This window comes from Lutra lutra, chromosome 14 (assembly GCF_902655055.1).
Source record: "Lutra lutra chromosome 14, mLutLut1.2, whole genome shotgun sequence".
In the NCBI taxonomy this organism is placed as follows: domain Eukaryota; kingdom Metazoa; phylum Chordata; class Mammalia; order Carnivora; family Mustelidae; genus Lutra; species Lutra lutra.
This window is the reverse complement of record NC_062291.1, coordinates 60,248,872-60,265,731: the sequence shown is the minus strand read 5'-3', so window position 1 is coordinate 60,265,731 and position 16,860 is coordinate 60,248,872. Positions and strand designations below refer to the sequence as shown.

The 16,860-nt window shown below is 44.9% G+C and overlaps 1 protein-coding gene and 1 long non-coding RNA gene across 4 annotated transcripts in view; one reads left to right on the top strand and one right to left on the bottom strand.

Annotated features, from left to right (window-relative positions):
• DNMBP (dynamin binding protein) overlaps nucleotides 1-16,860 on the top strand; it is a 104,713-nt gene that overhangs the window by 50,277 nt on the left and 37,576 nt on the right. Inside the window, exon 1 of one of the 3 annotated variants that reach the window (XM_047702415.1) lies at nucleotides 10,624-12,112. The exons of the other annotated variants lie outside the window; for them this stretch is intronic. Coding sequence (XP_047558371.1) covers nucleotides 10,960-12,112 — 1,153 coding nt within the window. The 5' untranslated portion in view covers nucleotides 10,624-10,959. Of the gene's footprint in view, nucleotides 1-10,623; nucleotides 12,113-16,860 lie in introns of those variants that run through there. 3 annotated transcript variants of the gene reach the window in all.
• LOC125084715 (uncharacterized) lies at nucleotides 8,496-16,809 on the bottom strand. The gene is made up of 3 exons (XR_007122680.1): nucleotides 16,557-16,809; nucleotides 14,565-14,672; nucleotides 8,496-8,860 (listed from the first exon to the last, which is right to left on the bottom strand). It is a non-coding gene; the product is annotated as an uncharacterized LOC125084715 (long non-coding RNA).

The following is a 16,860-nucleotide window of genomic DNA, read 5'->3' as shown; positions in this document are numbered from 1 at the left end:
GATCCAGGTCCTGGGTTCGAGCCCCACATCGGGCTTTCTGCTCAGCAGGGAGCCTGCTTCCTCCTCTCTCTCTGCCTGCCTCTCTGCCTACTTGTGATTTCTCTCTGTCAAATAAATAAATAAAATCTTTAAAAAAAAAAAAGAAAGAAAGAAAGAAAGAAAGAAAGATGGCATTTAAAGAAATGATCATTGAAGATGAGTACCCGAAATCCCGGGGGATTGCCAGATACCGTGATGATTTCAGAGTGTCTGAAGAGGAATTCGAAGGGAGTTTCGGCTCAATGCCACATCCCCAAAGCCAGAGCAAGTTCCAGGATCTTCCACCGCCTTCCGTACTTCTAGGTTTTGGGATGTACTCGTAAACTGTTCCTGCGTGAGATATGCAGGAGGCAGAACAAAAATGTCTCAAATTCCAGGTAGTGGGAATTTCTCAACAACGATACTTTTTAGGGGTGTCTGACTGGCTCAGTTGGTAGGGTGACTCTTCATCTTAGGGTCGTGAGTTCAAGCCCTATGTGAGGTTCCTTGCTCAGTCTGGAGTCAGCTTGAGATACTCTGTCCCTCTCCCTCTGCCCCTCCTGCTCATGCTCTCTCTCTCTCAAATAAATCTTTAAAACATTTTTTGCTTTTTAATGTAAAATAATTTAAGATCTATAGAAAAGTTGCCAAAAATTAAAAATCTCCTATACCCTTCACTCAGCTTCCCCCTTACCTTAATGTCTTACATAACTATAGATTATTTATCAAAATCAGGAAATAAATATGACAGTAAACATTTGAAAACATTAAAAGGGCATATTCACATAAAATAAAAGACAAAAAATAATTTCAAAACTGTAAAATAATCCCACAATTAGTATCGAAAAGTTATTCTGAAAACAAGGTTTTTTTGTTTTGTTTTAAAGATTTTATTCATTTATTTGACAGAGATCACACGTAGGCAGAGAGGCAGGCAGAGAAGTGGGGGGCAAGCAGGCTCCCTGCTGAGCAGAGAGCCCAATGCAGGACTTGATCCCAGGACCCTGAGATCATGACCTGAGCCAAAGGCAGAGGCTTAACCCACTGAGCCACCCAGGCACCCTGTAAACAGGGTTTTAAATACACAAAGCTTTAGTCGCTCAGAGAGTATTGATCTTTATTTTGTTAATGTTCTAGGCATAGGAGTGAGTTTCCATCTTGGATTGATTTTGACTGAGTTAAGAATGTATCTAAAAGCATCTTTAGATGGGGCCATTAGGGTATATGTTATTTCGGGTAAGCTCATTTTTTTAAACAATGAAAATATTTTGTGTACTTGCTCTGATTTTTGCTTCCCTATTAAATATTGTTTTTGCTAATTCAAAATTTAGACAATAAATTTTGACAATATTCATATCTTAAAATTTTTTTTTGCGGTATAATTGATATAGATCAGTGTGGAACATAATGATTCACTATTAATATTCACATCTTCTCTATAATCTTCTGTTAAAATATTTTAAAGAACTATAACCTGTAGCAAATATTAAGCCCTGGAGAACACTGGGCAAACATTTTTGGTTTCAAGTATTCAAATAATGGAATGTTATTCACCCCTCGGAGCAAGATTTAACACTACACAGAATCATTTGTCAGGATTGCCAATTTAAGGACTTTTTTTGCTTCTAAAACTTGATATTTCTTGGACAGTCACTTCGTAAGATTTGTATAAAATGTGCTGTACAAATAAGGTTATTAATATTTATTTGATTTGCAGGCATGACTCACTTTCAGCAGCACGCAGGGCCACGAACACAAACACTTATAAACACACTCATAGCATAGCGACAGTTACAAGCAAAACTAACTGATTAGATCCTGATCGATTCTCTCCTGGTTCTGTCCTCCTGGTCAACCTTAATCTTTTACTCTGTGTGTCAGCATTTTCTGCTCTTGCTTTCAACTTGATGCGGTGGATTCCTTTGAACCAGTAACGTGTCTACCTTTATTACTAGGCTTTATTCTCACAGGAGGATTATGGTATTTTCTCTCATGTTCCACATTTCTTGACTGATTTTTCTTTGGATTCAGGAAGACATACACATTTCCCAAGAAACGCTGAGAAGGTATTCCCACAGGGAAGCACTGCTCAGTCCCAGCTCAGTTACCTGAAACTAATTTCAAGGCTTAAAATTCCAGGGACGACCAGGATTTTGGAACCCCAACTATAATTTTGCAGGAGGGCTGTTCTCATTCTGACGCATTCTCAAGAGTCCTTTGGAATCTTACCAGCTTATTCTAGCAAAAGGTCTCTTTTTAGACTTCTCCCCTCAGATAGGCCCTGGGGTTTGAGTTTTTGACCCCTTCTCCTGAGAGGGTCATTGAAACAAATGTTCCATTTTTCTGGGACGGGCAGATGCCCCAGGGCAGTGCCATTTCTGTGGTTTTTTACCTTTCTGGATTCCAGTTTTCCTTTGGTTTTGTCTAGCGCACTATCATCTTGTCAGTGTATTGATAGCTTTAAGATTTTTTTATATTTTCTCCAACTTTTTAAACTTTTTTTCTGTGAGAGGATTGACCTAAATAACCCAAACTTCAGTTTTTAGAACTAAAAAGCCCCAATAGTTGTATCATTTTTTTTAAAGATTTATTTATCTGAGAGAGAGAAAAAGAGAGCACGCTCACCGGGAGGAGGAGGGGCAAAGGCAGAGGGAGAAGCAGACTCCCCCCTAGCAGGGAGCCTGATGGGGTCTTGAGCCATTGATTGATCACAGGACTCTGGGAACATGACCTGAACTGAAGGCAGCCCCCTAACCGACTGAGCCTCCCAGGAGCCCCACAAATCCCTGATAGTTTCAGATAAGCCATTATTTGGCTCTGAGAATTTGGAGTTTCAAATTTGGAATTAGCACATTGAGTCAGAGTAGAAGAGCAGGAGGCGTCTCTGGTTATAGTGTTTTGGGGAACGAGATGCCATTTTGCAGGCTTTATGATGGCATTCAATTCAGTCTCTCATTCGCCCAGCAAATGTTGGTTGAGTTTTTGCTGTGTGCCAGGCACTATGCTAAGGGCAGGGTAATAAACACAAATGTGCTCTTTGCCCTCAAAGAGCTTCTAGTCAAAACGAGTTGCTGGTTAATAAGTTAAGGTCTATATCTAAAACACAGTACCTTCAACTCCGATGAATGTGTTGACTTCCAGAGCAGTGGAAACGTGTAGAGTTAACCCGCAGACTTTCAGATTTCCTAGTACATACTTCTATTTTTTTTAGTTATTAATTTTTATTTTATGATCTATTTCTAGCTTTTATTTAAATTCAAGTTAGTTAACATACATGGTAAAATTGGTTTCAGGTGTAGAATTTAGTGATTTATCACTTATATACAACACCTAGTGCTCATCACAAGTGCCCTCCTTAATCCCCACCACCCTTTCAGCCCATCTCACCCCACCTCCTTCTATCAACCCTTTGTGTTCTGTAGTTAAGAGTCTCTTAGGGTTTGCTTCCCTCTCTGTTTTTTTTTCTTCCCCTGTAGTTCATTGTTTTGTTTCTTAAATGCCACATATGAGTGAAATCATATGGTATTGGCTTTTCTCTGACTTATTTCACTTAGCATAATACCCTCTAGCCTCCTCCACATCATTGCAAATGGTAAGATTTCATTCTCTTTGATGGTAATACCCCATGGTATAACTAGACCAGTACACATCACTTTTAGAGGCCCTAATTAGGACTATATCCTGTAGCCCTGAGAGAATCTTATTTCAGCATGTGACAGTTCTGTTCTATCTCTAGGAGTGGTTCCCTTGCCTCAAAAGGACAAGTACAGGGCGCCTGGGTGGCTCAGTGGGTTAAGCTGCTGCCTTCGGCTTGGGTCATGATCTCAGGGTCCTGGGATCGAGTCCCGCATTGGGCTCTCTGCTCAGCGAGAAGCCTGCTTCCCTCTCTCTCTGCCTGCCTCTCCATCTACTTGTGATCTCTCTCTGTCAAATAAATAAATAAATAAATAAATCTTTAAAAAAAAAAAAAAGGACAAGTACATTCATTTCTTTACTCAGCAAATATTTCTAGAGCACATACTAGGAGGCCGGCACTGACTATCCATTGATTAATAAAAAGGACGTAGTCACAGTATCATTCATGTTCCTGTAGCTCTCAGACTCTAGTGATCTAGTGATACTGGCCTCTGTATTTACTGAGGTCACTATTTGTCTTGTTGCCTCTGACTCATGGCCGTATTTACTCTCTTATGGGCAAGGACCCCACATTCTGAATCAGTGCAGTGGATGGTAAAGTGTAGAGCCAGTCTCCTCCACATCAGGAACCTTGCTCCTAAGCTTCTCTTCCCTTTAAGGTACTGTGAAAAGGGATATTGACCAGAGACTCTCAGGATAATTTTAAAAGACTGTTGCAAATCAAATCAGAACATGTTTTTTAAGGAACGGAACATTTTCAGCAAGATATTGAGTGAGATCTAAGGCCCACTAAAGAGAGCCATTCAGTTAACAAGTAGGAAAATTGCTGATATGGAACAATAAGATCTTTATACTGAAGTGATATATAATATTGTAGATAGATTTCTTAAAATTTGAAAGTCTAGTTTTTCTACAAACGGAAGCAATTTGTTATCCTGAAGATTCCTTGGAATGTCTCAGGTATTAAAAGTTCATTCTCGGGTGCCTGGGTGGCTCAGTGGGTTAAGCCTCTGCCTTCAGCTCAGGTCATGATCTCAGGGTCCTGGGATCCAGCCCGCATCGGCCTTTCTGCTCAGTGGGGAGCCTGCTTCTCCCCCACCTCTCTGCCTCCCTCTCTGCCTACTTGTGATCTCTCTCTGTCAAATACATAAAAAAAATATTAAAAAAAAAATTCCTTCTCAAACTAGTAAAAGATAAGGGAGTTAAATAGCCAAAACATTTGTGGTCTTTCAAGATATAAAAGTTTATGTGAAAGGATGAATAACCTTTGTTTCTGGTTTGTCAGTACGTAGGAAAAAAGCAAGTCTCCTTGACTTGTGACATCTGGTTCAGGGTGTTGGCTCAGTAAAAATTAGCTCCGTTACTTGTAATGGATTTTATCTTGGTATAAAACAGTAAACAGAGTCGGAAGGCATTAATAATCTATGTGAATTTAGGACTGAAACTACTTTTCCTTTTACGATAGGTCTTTTAACGTACATCAGGAAATGTAGCTTGATATGGTTAACTTAGTTATAAGTAACCTGTGAATCACTGTTCTTAACTTTGCAGTATGGCTTTGTGAACATTTCTTCACCCCAGCTCTAGGCAGAGGGGTGGAGAAACTGGACTACATCCAGGGATTTTAAGTATCGGTTTCAGATTTCACTGAGGCTTTGCTGGACCCAGGGAAAGGGCCTGCGTACCCCCCACACCCCTCCACCCCCGCCAGCATGGGACCTTCCACAGTGAGCGTTCCTGCCACCCCGCGGCCGCCTTACTGTGCCACTTCTGACCCTTCACTTTCCCAGACGTTCGCAAGACCCAGAAAGGCTCTGGGGCAGTCACTTACTCAGCCAGTATTGAGTTCCTGCTGTATTCTAAGCCGTGATCTCTGCCCTCGTGGGGAGAGATAAACAGTAAGCAAGCAGAAACATGCATATGAATTAGAAGGCAGAGGTAGCTAAGAAATCAGGGAAGACCTCACCGAAAAGTGACATTCGAGTGAAGATCCAAATGATTGTAGGAAGCCAACCAAGCCATTTTGAGGGGGAGGTAATCGTCACTGGCAGATGGGACAGCAAGGACAAGAGTGCGTCTCGTGTTTGAGGGACAGCAAGGATGGCAGTTCAACTAGAGCGAAGGTGTGGGTTTTATGGTTCATTATTGAGAGTAAGATGAGAAGCCATGGGAAGGTTTAGAGCAGGGGAGTGGTGAGGTCTGATGTACAATGTTAGAGTCCCTCTGGGCAGCCTGTACCAGGACAGTAGACCAGGGATGATGCAGAGTCCATGGTTCTGGGGGCATTTTGAGTCTGAGCCTGTAGGACTTGCTGGTGGGTCGGGTGTGAGGTGTGAGAGAAAAGTCAAGGATGATCCTGAGGTTGGACAACTGGAAAGACTGGAGTTGCCAGTAATTTCTCAGTTCTTGGTGAAGACAGCAGGAGACACTGGCTGCTGGGGGAGGTAGGACAGGGCAGAAGTCAGGAGCTCAGTTTTAGTCACATTGTCGTGCCTGTAAGACATCTGAGTGCAAGCATTGCCTAGGCAGTTTGGTAACAGCCCTGAAGTCAGGGGAGAGGTGAGGGCTGGAGACGTGCGTTAGTGACAAAGACATTTTGGCAGCACAGAGACATTATTTAAAGAGACATTTAACGAGATTACTTTAAAAAAATTTTTTTTAAAGATTTTTATTCATTTGAGAGAGAAAGAAAGCACGAGAAGGGGAGAGAGGCAGAGAAGAAAGCAGACTCTCCACTGAGCAAGGAGCCCGATGCGGGGCTCGATCCCAGGAACCTGGGATTATGACCCGAGCCGAAGGCAGATGCCCAACCATCTGAGCCACCCAGGTGCCCCTAAAAATTTTTTTAAAATAAAGTGTAGATAGAGAAAAAGAGAGGCGGCCCAGGCACTGAACTTCCCCAGGAGCAGAAGGAAACTGGAAGAGTAAGGTGTAATCGTAATTAGAATTAACTGAGCACTTACTACTTGTCAGACAATATGCTGGGTCATTGAGCGCTTTTTCTCATCCTCTACATTGCCCACATTTGACAGATGGGCAAGCAGAGATTGGCCCAGAGTGTCACAGTTGGTCAGTGGTCACGCTGTGGTTCAAATTCAGGCCCATCTCCTCGAACAGGCTGTGTGTCTCTGTCCCTGGCTGTCCTTGTGCCCCACTGTGGTGTCCATGCATTTCAACTTCAGGAGAGACTGCTCCATCTCTGAGAGCAGGTGGTAGGACACAGCACTTGAAAAACTCAGAAGTACACGTGCTCGTGGAGGAGGGATCCCGAGTGGCCCTTGCCAACTTCCAAAATAATATATACCGAGCGTAACATTTTTTAGTACTCTCATTTGTTGAAAACTACAAGAGCATATGTGTATTGATATGCTTTGAAAAAATATTTAACCCTTCCTCGCAGATCCACTTCTGACGGCTAGCTTATCATGAAGTTGCACGAGTTTCCAAAACCCTTACCCATTCATGCTAGCCACATCCCCAAGCTGCTCAAGGTTCCAGTTTCTCTATTTGAACCCTCACCTAACTCCTAACCCTTTCAGTTCACCACCAGGCTTAAAACCTGAGGCATCTTAAATGCTTCTCACAGCCTGTCACATTAAGAGCATATACACCTTTCAGAGCATATCAGATTTCCCCCAAACACCTCTTATTTTCCTATATTCCAGCCTTTTTCGCCTTTTACAGTGCTGCCAGACTCCTGCTCCTGCCTTTCCTTCTCCCAGTTGTCTCTTTTCATTATTGCTTCCTTCCTACCTCTGTCAGGGAACTTACCTTTAGGTCTTAGGGGTCTTTCCTCTTCTTCATTTGCAGGCCCTCTGTCCACACCACCAGAGGCTCTAGCACCACGGACGCCCTCTGAGTAGCTTTAGCCAGAGCTGTCTCCTTGACAGCTCTTCCTTAGGCCAAGAGGCAGCTGCACCGGATAAGGGCAGAAACCACATTTCTAGTCAAATCCATGCTCCCCGCAGTCCTGCTGTATGCCAGGTGATTGCAGATCTAGGAGAAGCCCCGGGACACGCTGGTGTTTGCGAGGGGCAGGACGGGAAGATGGGCTAGCCAAGGAGAAGCTGGTAGTCCAGTGAGCGGGATTGATCCATTAGAGCGGGTGCACTGAAGAAGCAGAGTTGGGGGGTGGCGAACTGCTGGAACAGCGTCTCTTGAGGGGCTGGGCGGGAGTGGGATCCAGTGAACCAGCGGAGAGACTGGCCTGTTGTCGGAGCAGAGACCATTTCTCCATTTGAACAGGGGGGCAGGCAGAGTGTATGGGTACAAACGCACTAGGATGGTAGATGATAGGGAAAGGATGAAGAAATGGTAATGATTTCTAGAGGAAAAAGGCGGAAAGCAAGGTGGCCACAGCAGACTAGGGCCCAAGGACACACGGCCGTGTCACTGGGCAGGTGTGCCAGAGAGCTCCGAGCCCACGTGCGGTCAGGAGAGGAAACAGCCCCAGTGATCTGTGGCTGCAGGGCCTGCAGGGTGCTGAGGGGAGAGAAGCACAGGAGAATGGCAGGCCAGCTCCTCTTGCTTCCCTCCCCCCTGCTTCAGGCCGCTGACCATGACTGGAAACAGAAATCCCAGCGAGGAAGAGTATTCTGGCAAGGCCAGAGATGGAGTCATTTTCTGAAAGCTGGAAAGCAGACAGGGTGAAAGAGGAAACTGTCTCTGCAGTGAGCTCAGGAGAGGACCTCAGAGCAAGTGGGCGCGGGTGCAGGGACTGCAGACTGGGCGGCGGCGCGGCAGGAGGGGCTCCTGGAGCAAATGGGTGTGATGAATGAGGGGAGCCAGACCCCTGAGCCCCCACCCCCGTCATTGCGCTGAACGGGGGTGGCGGCCGCAGTTACCCTCCAAGTGAAGCATGAGGATGAGCACCAAGGCCCGTCCTCAGAGAGGGGATCCTGCAGGGGCGCCTGGCTGCCTCAGTCGGGAGAGCCCTGGGGTCGTGAGCTTGAGCCCCACGTTGGGGGTAGAATTTACTTTAAAAAAAGAAAGAAAGAAAGAAAGGTGGCATTTAAAGAAATGATCATTGAAGATGAGTACCTGAAGTTCCGGGGGATTGCCAGATACCGTGATGATTTCAGAGTGTCTGAAGAGGAATTCGAAGGGAGTTTCGGCTCAATGCCACATCCCCAAAGCCAGAGCAAGTTCCAGGATCTTCCACCGCCTTCTGTACTTCTAGGTTTTGGGATACACTCGTAAACTGTTCCTGCGTGAGATATACGGGAGGCAGAACAAAAATGTCTCAAATTCCAGGTAGTAGGAACTCCTCAATAATGATACTTTTTAGAATTAATCATGTTCCACAGAAATGTCATGTCTTCTGTGCTTAAAATGAAAACATGACAACACAGACTCAGAGAACTTAGTAACTTCCCCAAGATTATCCAGCTGGTGAGTGGCAAGGGTCAGACTCGCACCCAGGGCTCACAAAAGTGTGTTCTTAACCCCTAAGCAAGCTTGCCCTCTCCTGGCCTCTAGCGCCTACCTATAAATTAGACATGGTTCCCGCCTGCACGGAGCATTCAGTGTAAGAGATGGAGATAAACAACTATAATAAAGTAACATGGGTGAGATGAGAGAGAGATTTGCTCTGGAAGACGGCAAGAACCACAGGAAGCAGAGACTGTCACTGGGGCGGTGCGTCTGTCACCTGACCAGAGGTGCCCACTGGCACATTAGGTAATTGAGGAAAGGAAAAAGAAGTAGTGAGGAAAACAGCTCCATGGATTTTTTTTTTATAACTGGAAGAATTGGGAGTCCTGGGGACCAGCTGTCTCATTTTACAGATGGGTAGATTCAGTTCTCGAGAGAGTAAGTGGTTTGTCCAAGAGTAAACATCTCATTATTGACAAAGCGCATAACCCTGGTCTCCTCACAGTTATGTTGTGTATTGTTTCACAAATAGGGATTAGACGAAGGTTCAAGGAATCATTCCTGGGCATCCAGTAGATGACCCACTAGCCAGAAGAGTCATCTTACCAAAGCCTGGCTCTGAGCCTGGTACTCCCCCTTGAATGAGGTAAACAACATTCAGGTCCTTTGGGATCTGCCCCAGTCTACCCCTCCGGCCTTATCTTCTGTTACTTTTTGTACGTACTCTCTCCTTCAAACTGTTCCCCATTTCCTAATTCTGTGGAAATTCTGCTCATGCTTGAAGGCATTGCTCAAAAGCCACCCCTTCTGCAAAATCTCCAGTTGCCCCAGCAGGACTCTGCTCCATCGCCAAAGCCATCTGTGTTTGTTGTAGAGCTGGTCACATTGGATTTTCCTTTGAGTGTTGCTCCTGCATTGCAAGAGGCAGGGGCTAACTTGCCCCTGTTTTCTCTCTCCTACAATACCTCACCTATAATGGGCGCCTCGCTAAAGTTTCTTGACTCAAATAGGTATGTTTATCTGTACCTTTCTGCTTTCTAACCTTCTTCCCCAGTTCCTAAATATGCTGGATGATATAGGAAAGAGATTTTTAGGAAATGGTCTTCATGCTTCTCTGCCATGGCATGTATCAAGGAAAGTGTGAAAGCCTACGTAACTATGTTCTTCTAGGGGACAGTTTGAAAATGACCCATATACCCAATCAGAGTAAAAAGGAAGTTCTCTTTCTTGCTCCAGGGGATGTCCCCATGCGTCTACAGGCGGGAGTGGAAACCACTTGTGATCTGAGTGTATGTCAGCTGGTAACTTGACTCCCATAAAAAGCAAACTCTCAAAGGAGGAAGAGTTCTGCCTCTCACTAAGGGAGATCCACAGAGTTTCAAATGTCCAGGGAGTAGAAAGCCCAACTTGGAGGATAGGGAACGTCCATGTGTTGTGCTGAGCTGTGCATGAAAATATGACTTATACCACTGGTTGATGACTGAAATACCTAAAGAGGCAGAAGAGCTATGGGACCTTACCTTGGGCTTTTAAAGGGGGCTGTTCTCCCTCACTCGTCGTTTTTCTCCAAGACCTTTCGAACAGCAGAATGCTTCTACCTTCAGCATAGAAAGCAGCCAAGCCAGTTTGACCAGCTTGAGGGAAACACCGAACAAAGCTGCCAACTCCAATCACATGAACACTGGTTACTAATTATCTTCTGGCCTCTGTGGGGAAAGATATAGCAGCTTCCTGATTGGATCCTGAGGTTAAAATAGCTCCACATCTCTCTGTGCTCCAGCTGGAGGAGCAAGAAGAGTGTCTCAGACACCTTGGAAGACATTTTCAGAAGGACGGATACAGCCTTAGGCTAACCTGCACCTGTCCACATTTCAGCCCCACCCAGGCCCATGGAAGAAAGAAGTAAAACGCCCGTCTTTACTCACACCAAGCATGTGTGAGACCCATGAAGTTAGAGAAGAAAGAGAAGCGGAGAAGAAAGGGCACTGGGGCTCCAGCTGTGAGTATGAAGACCACAGGAGTCTACAGAAGAGGGACCTTACAGGGCTGGATCGACTTTACAGAGAAGGCAGCTTGGATTCCAGACACTGGACCTTGGGGCAGAATCGGCCCTACAGAAAAAGGCATTGTGGATACTGGGCTTTTGAGCAGAGTGAACCAAGCTACGAGGACTGTGAGGAAGCGGAAGAAAGTAGAAAGGACTGTATGAACTACGGAAGTACGGCTCAGAGTTGTGATGGTTACAAGAACTCAGAAAACATGGATTATGGGAATCTGAGCCCAGGGACTAAGGGTAACTGGCTTACAGGCAGCGCAGAAAGCTGGAAAGCTGGAGGGTATGGGGACGTGAATGGCCACACAGATGGTCAGAATCTGAATGGTGATCCTGAGGACTCCAAAGAAAATGAATGGTGCACTCGCCCCAGTGGTTTGGATGATTCTGGGGGGAATTGTGGTCAACCTGAAAAGTGGCACATGGACCACAGTAATTTTAATTATAATCCTGAGGATTATGAAGAAGCTAATTTTTATTATAGAAACCGCAACAATTTATGTCAGGCTCCTGGGAATTATATTAATGGTCGGTCTGTGGACTTCCCAGATTTGGATGGAGTGAATGAAGGTAAAGAATTTGTCAAGTACTATGAAAGGGACAGAAAGGTTTATCAAAATGGTAAAATCTGTCCCAAAGCAGAGAGTCACGCGCTGGCTCCCAGTGACATTGATATGGAAAATAAAGGCTACGATACTTTATTTGCAAACTGTGAGTATAAATTTCAGAATTACAGAGGGACAGATTCTGTGCATCAGATGAAGAATTGGGAGGATAATGGCATTGACAAAGCAGGAAAGACAGCGCTTGGGAGCAGAGGCACATTCCCGGATAGTCTGCAGGATCGGCGGATGAGAGGGGACCCGGGAGAACACCACGGTGGCCCTTGGTTAGGGAAGAATACTTGGCATTTTGAGGAAGAGAAGAAAAGAAATGGCCTGGAGACTTGGAAAAGGAATAGTTGCTACCGCCGCACAGCCCCCAGCAGCCTGAGGCGCTCAGAATTTGTGCAAAACAGGAAGAAAACCCAAGGTATGAACTCAGCCATCCTTTTGAGAAGGATACAACATGAAAATAGATAAAAGGGGTGGTTATACCAGGTACTAGGAACACTCATGCACTTAAGGAAACTGACCCTTGAAATTCTTATTTAAGTGTGTCTTGAATGAGAACATTCAAATCTCTAAGAGATTTAAACCTTTTGGGAGGCACTTCACGGAGCAAGACCCTATACAGTGCTATACATATGCACCGTGGCCTCCAGAACGAGACCCTATTCTCATGGGAACTTTCCATTCTGGGTTTTGTCAGGCATCTCTAATCCTAAATATCTTTCCATTCTTACTTTAATTTTTTTTTTTTGTCTTCTGGGGATGGCAAGTTCATTATCAAGGCACCAAGAGATAATTTATTTTCCTGGCATGTTCCTTCTCTCAATCCCTATAGTTTAGACATTAGGGAAAAGAAGATTTAACTTGTTTTATAGAGTGTTCATGTCTTGACAGTCAGGAATCTTGCGTGAATGATGAGCACTACAGCTCTTCTGTAAATCAGAAGATGATATTCTGCATAGTGCTTTGTTCAAGCACACAATGCTTTGTATATTCAAATTACTCCATATCCTTTAGCCCTAAACTGAGTTATCTGTAATGTGAGTATTAATTGAGACTTTTGTAATGTAGAGGTTCTTTCTTTCTTGCCAGCTTATCTTCTCCAGGTCTCTGAAATGAACTATATTTTGTTTTATTTTGTTGTTGTTTTTTTTTTTTTATAATTTCTGGACTCTCTGTTAAACCTTTATTTTTATTATGTATGTGCTCTTCTCCTGCCAGGCCAACTTTCTGGTTGCCAATTTGGGGGAGTGTAGGTTATGACCAGAGGATAAGGGTTAGAGTCAGAAAATGTGAAGGATCCAGAAAATCTATCGCACACCTTCCTCGTAAGTGGAAAGTCTCTCACCGAGATCTTCAGAATACATTCAATCTTGGCAGGGGCACGGCAAGTCCCTGGTCTGACATCCCCTAACTGCTGGTGGTTTATCCTGTGGTTTTCCAGCACAGTCTGGACTAAACTAGAATTTCTAGGACATTGTTTTGGATAAATCAGGCTCCCCACCTGCATTTGTAAAGATAAGAATGAAACCTACCCGGTTTTTGTTGGGAGACCGAGGTATTTAGCAGCTAGCCACTTTTTCTAGGGGCAGTTTTGCTCTGAGATGATAGGGATTGAATGACCTCTAAATTCCTTCCAGCTCAAAACAACAACAACCACCACCACCACCCCCACACACACGTGGTTCTATGATTTCTTATATTGGTTTTTGTATTGTTCCTATTCCCTTTCCCCACATCTGTTCCTTAGATGAACTTTGTTTCCTATCTTTAGTTCCTTATTGTATTAAGCCTCTTAAGTGTAATAAGTGTGTTTACTCTCTCTGACTTAATGAGAGTCAAACCCTTCTCTCCACAGAGTGGTGAAATTTGCCCTGTGATCTCTCTAACAGTAGTAGCTCAGTCCCACCTTCTGTCATTTCCAGTTTTAGAACTCTCTCTGTATTTGAGGACTGGAATTTTGATGGTGCGTTCGTATTTCGCTCAGTTGACACCCTTTTTTGTACCTCTAGAATCCTCCTTAACCTGTAACAGAATCTTAGTCTGCCCGAAAACCCTTTTGCTTTCTACCGTACTTTGCTGGCTGTCTTACATACACACATACCACTGCCCTTCCCGAATGTTACAGTTACAACATGTAATTCAAGAAAGAAACAAGTGTGGGAGTCTGTCTTCTGCCCTGAGTTCACATCTCAGCCCCATCATTTATTAATAATGTAACTTCAGGTGAATTACCTAACCTCTCTGAGCTTTGGATTCCTTATTTATAAAATGAGGCTAATACTACCTGTGTTGGTGTGAGAACATAAATAAAGCACTTAATGACATGTCTGGAACATAGTAGGTGCTCATAAATTATGAGTTCTTTGTCTCTTGGTGACCCACCTCCCCTCCCCCTTATCATTTGCTCTGCCAACCTGTCACTTCCAGGTCTCCTCTCTCCTGAAATCCAGATGGACGCCCCCCACCATGGGACATCTGCCCTCAGACCCAGTGTCTGCAGGTATGATTACCCAAGGGGAGCGCCCCGCCCCCTCTGCCTCTTCCACTCCCCCCCCCCCCCCCCCCCCCCCCCCCCGCCCCACCTGCTCCATCTGAGAAACAAAGCCCTGTTTAATGGCTGCTCCAGCCTGTCTCTTGAGCTAGAAACCAGGTCCTTCTATCAGGATGTGTCCCTTCCCTCACCTGCCTTATCAGTCATTCTCCTATGACAGCCTGTCTTACCTGTTGTTAGGGCAGGTCTGTTTGCCCTTAGTCCTAGGGTGCGGCCCCTCGTCCTGGGAGGCGGGCCTTAGTCCTAAGATTTGGCTCTTTTGAGGTTTCTGTGGAAAACCAGAGTGTTTTATTGAACCTCCTAAGTTGAAGCGACTCACATTTCAGGCTGCGTCTTCTCGGCCCCAGACAGTTGTGAATGAGTATCTGCTGGGCTCTTTGGCGTCCAGCTGTTCCTGCTTTCTGCCGGCTTCCTGGAGTCTCAGCACCTGCAGGCAGCGTTCAGGGATTTGAGGGGAATTTCTGCACGGATCTTGGGCTGCTGTCTGCGTGGCTCCCTCTTTTCCAGACATCTCCCATAATATCTAAACACTTCACAGCCCCACATACGAGCCTTTGACTCTTCAGCCCAAGAAAATTGCCAGTTGTTGACTTAACATTTTTGCTTTATTCCCCCCACATTCTGGAAGACTAGGGATTGACTTCAGGGGATAAGAATTGCGTAAATATGGATCTTACCTAGTTTGCTTCCCTTGTTTTGAGTCCTATCCCCTCTAGTTTCAGCCTGATTTTGGTTGCTTTCCAGTGCCTTTCACATAGTTACTTTAGAAAATGCCTTACCCAGAGTTCCTAATAGTTCTCAACAGGGAGCTTTGTAACAATGCGAGCTGCCCTCCCATTGCTAGACCAAGAGTCAGCAGGAAGATTTTAACACTTGCTAGTAACAGAAGTGGTTATGATGGGGAAAGGACTTGGTGCTTCGAATTCCATGTTAACTGAGTTACGTGATATTAGGATATCGGAGTAAAGGAGTCTCCCAGAGAGAACTAGGACATTGGAATCCAGGTGAGAGTCAAGGCTTGGAGGTCCAGGGTTGGAGAGCCACAGTCGAATCCTACATCACTACACATCAGCAAGACCCGTGTTTTATAAATAATGGGTAACCACCACGACCGGGTCTTACAGTCTGTTTGGTGGGTTTCAACTAGCATTTTTGAAAAATAAAAGTGAATAGAAAATGTCATAGCACATCTGATGTAGTAAAAGTATGTATGTATGTCATACTTTTGTGAGTGAGCGTATGCATACACACACACATCTTATGTGTTATGTATATGTTGAGTCACAGTGTAAAGTGTGGCAGCCACAGTTAAAAAAAATGTTTGAAAAACACTTAAAGCTTACCCACTGTTTCTGTAACCAAAGAGACGGAGCTCAGAGAAATTGAAACCTCTGTCCAAATTCCATCCTGAGCCCAGGTACTGAACCAGGGTCTCCTGAAGCCCAGACCAGTGCTCTCAGGGTTGAAGTTAGAAGCACAGTTATGAGTTCCTTCCACGTCAGTGAACTTAGAAAAGCAGAAAAGTGTTGTGTTAAGGGTGTTGGAGGAGGGACTTCAAATGGAGGGGGGCGCAGCCAGAGTGACACTCTGCAGAAATAGGGGAGGGGTGCGGACCAAAGAAAGACCTTGCATTTGGCGCATAGAGTGAGGAAGAGGTGCCACCAAGGCCCAGAGCACATTATAAGGAGTTTAGGAGGGAGGTGGTGATGAAGATAGAGAAGCAATTCCTTTAAAGTTTGGACAGTAATTGTAGTGGAACAACAGAATCCAGGAAAATCTTATGGGTGTTTGTTTGTTTGTTTGTTTTTTTCTCCCAAGATGAGAAAAAGCAGCATAGACTTGAAGGCAGTTTTGCCCATATTACACACATAGTTCAGGTTTTAGTACTCCGTGGGGCAAGGTTTCTTTCTTTTCATTGTAGGTGTGTGAACATGATATCTTTGTAGGCTGGATTCAGACTGGATTCAAACTATTGGAATAAAATGTCTGCCAGTCAGTCCAAGACATTAGCTTTTCATCCTGGCTAATGTCATATGCTGATTGAAAGCCATTGAGTGTGGCAGGTGCCATGAGGGGCATACCCATCCGAGTCACAAATGACCAGCAAAACAGACCATAGGTTTCACGCTCAGTAATGCCGGTGTTCCACGCTCAGTAATGCAGGTAGGGGCGGTAGGACCACTCTAACTCACCTGCTTGGCTGTTCTCGGGGCCCTTTGTGCCGCTCCCTCTAATGTCATTCTGTTACTATAAGCATGAGCCGCTCCCCAATTTTTAGCTCACAGGAGTGTGTTAAGTCCCAAACACTTACATTTTGGTTAGACCTCGCTTCCCTGACAGTCCTGAGGAGGGGTGGGGCTCCTGCTCCAGTGCAAGCTGGCTGGAAGCATGTGTCCTCCTCCTGGCCAGCTCTTCCCTTTCTCTCTCTCTTTCTCTCCTTCAGGGACCGTCTTTCTCTTGACGTTTTTGCATTTCCTTGAGTGTCTGCTTCTCCTCTCCTTGCAGACCCACACTTCCCGTTTACTCATAGTTTCTACTCCTGCTTCACTTTAGATTACACAGAACCAGACTCTCCTCCCACTACTGCCTTGGGCCATTATTACAGCTTCTGTTCC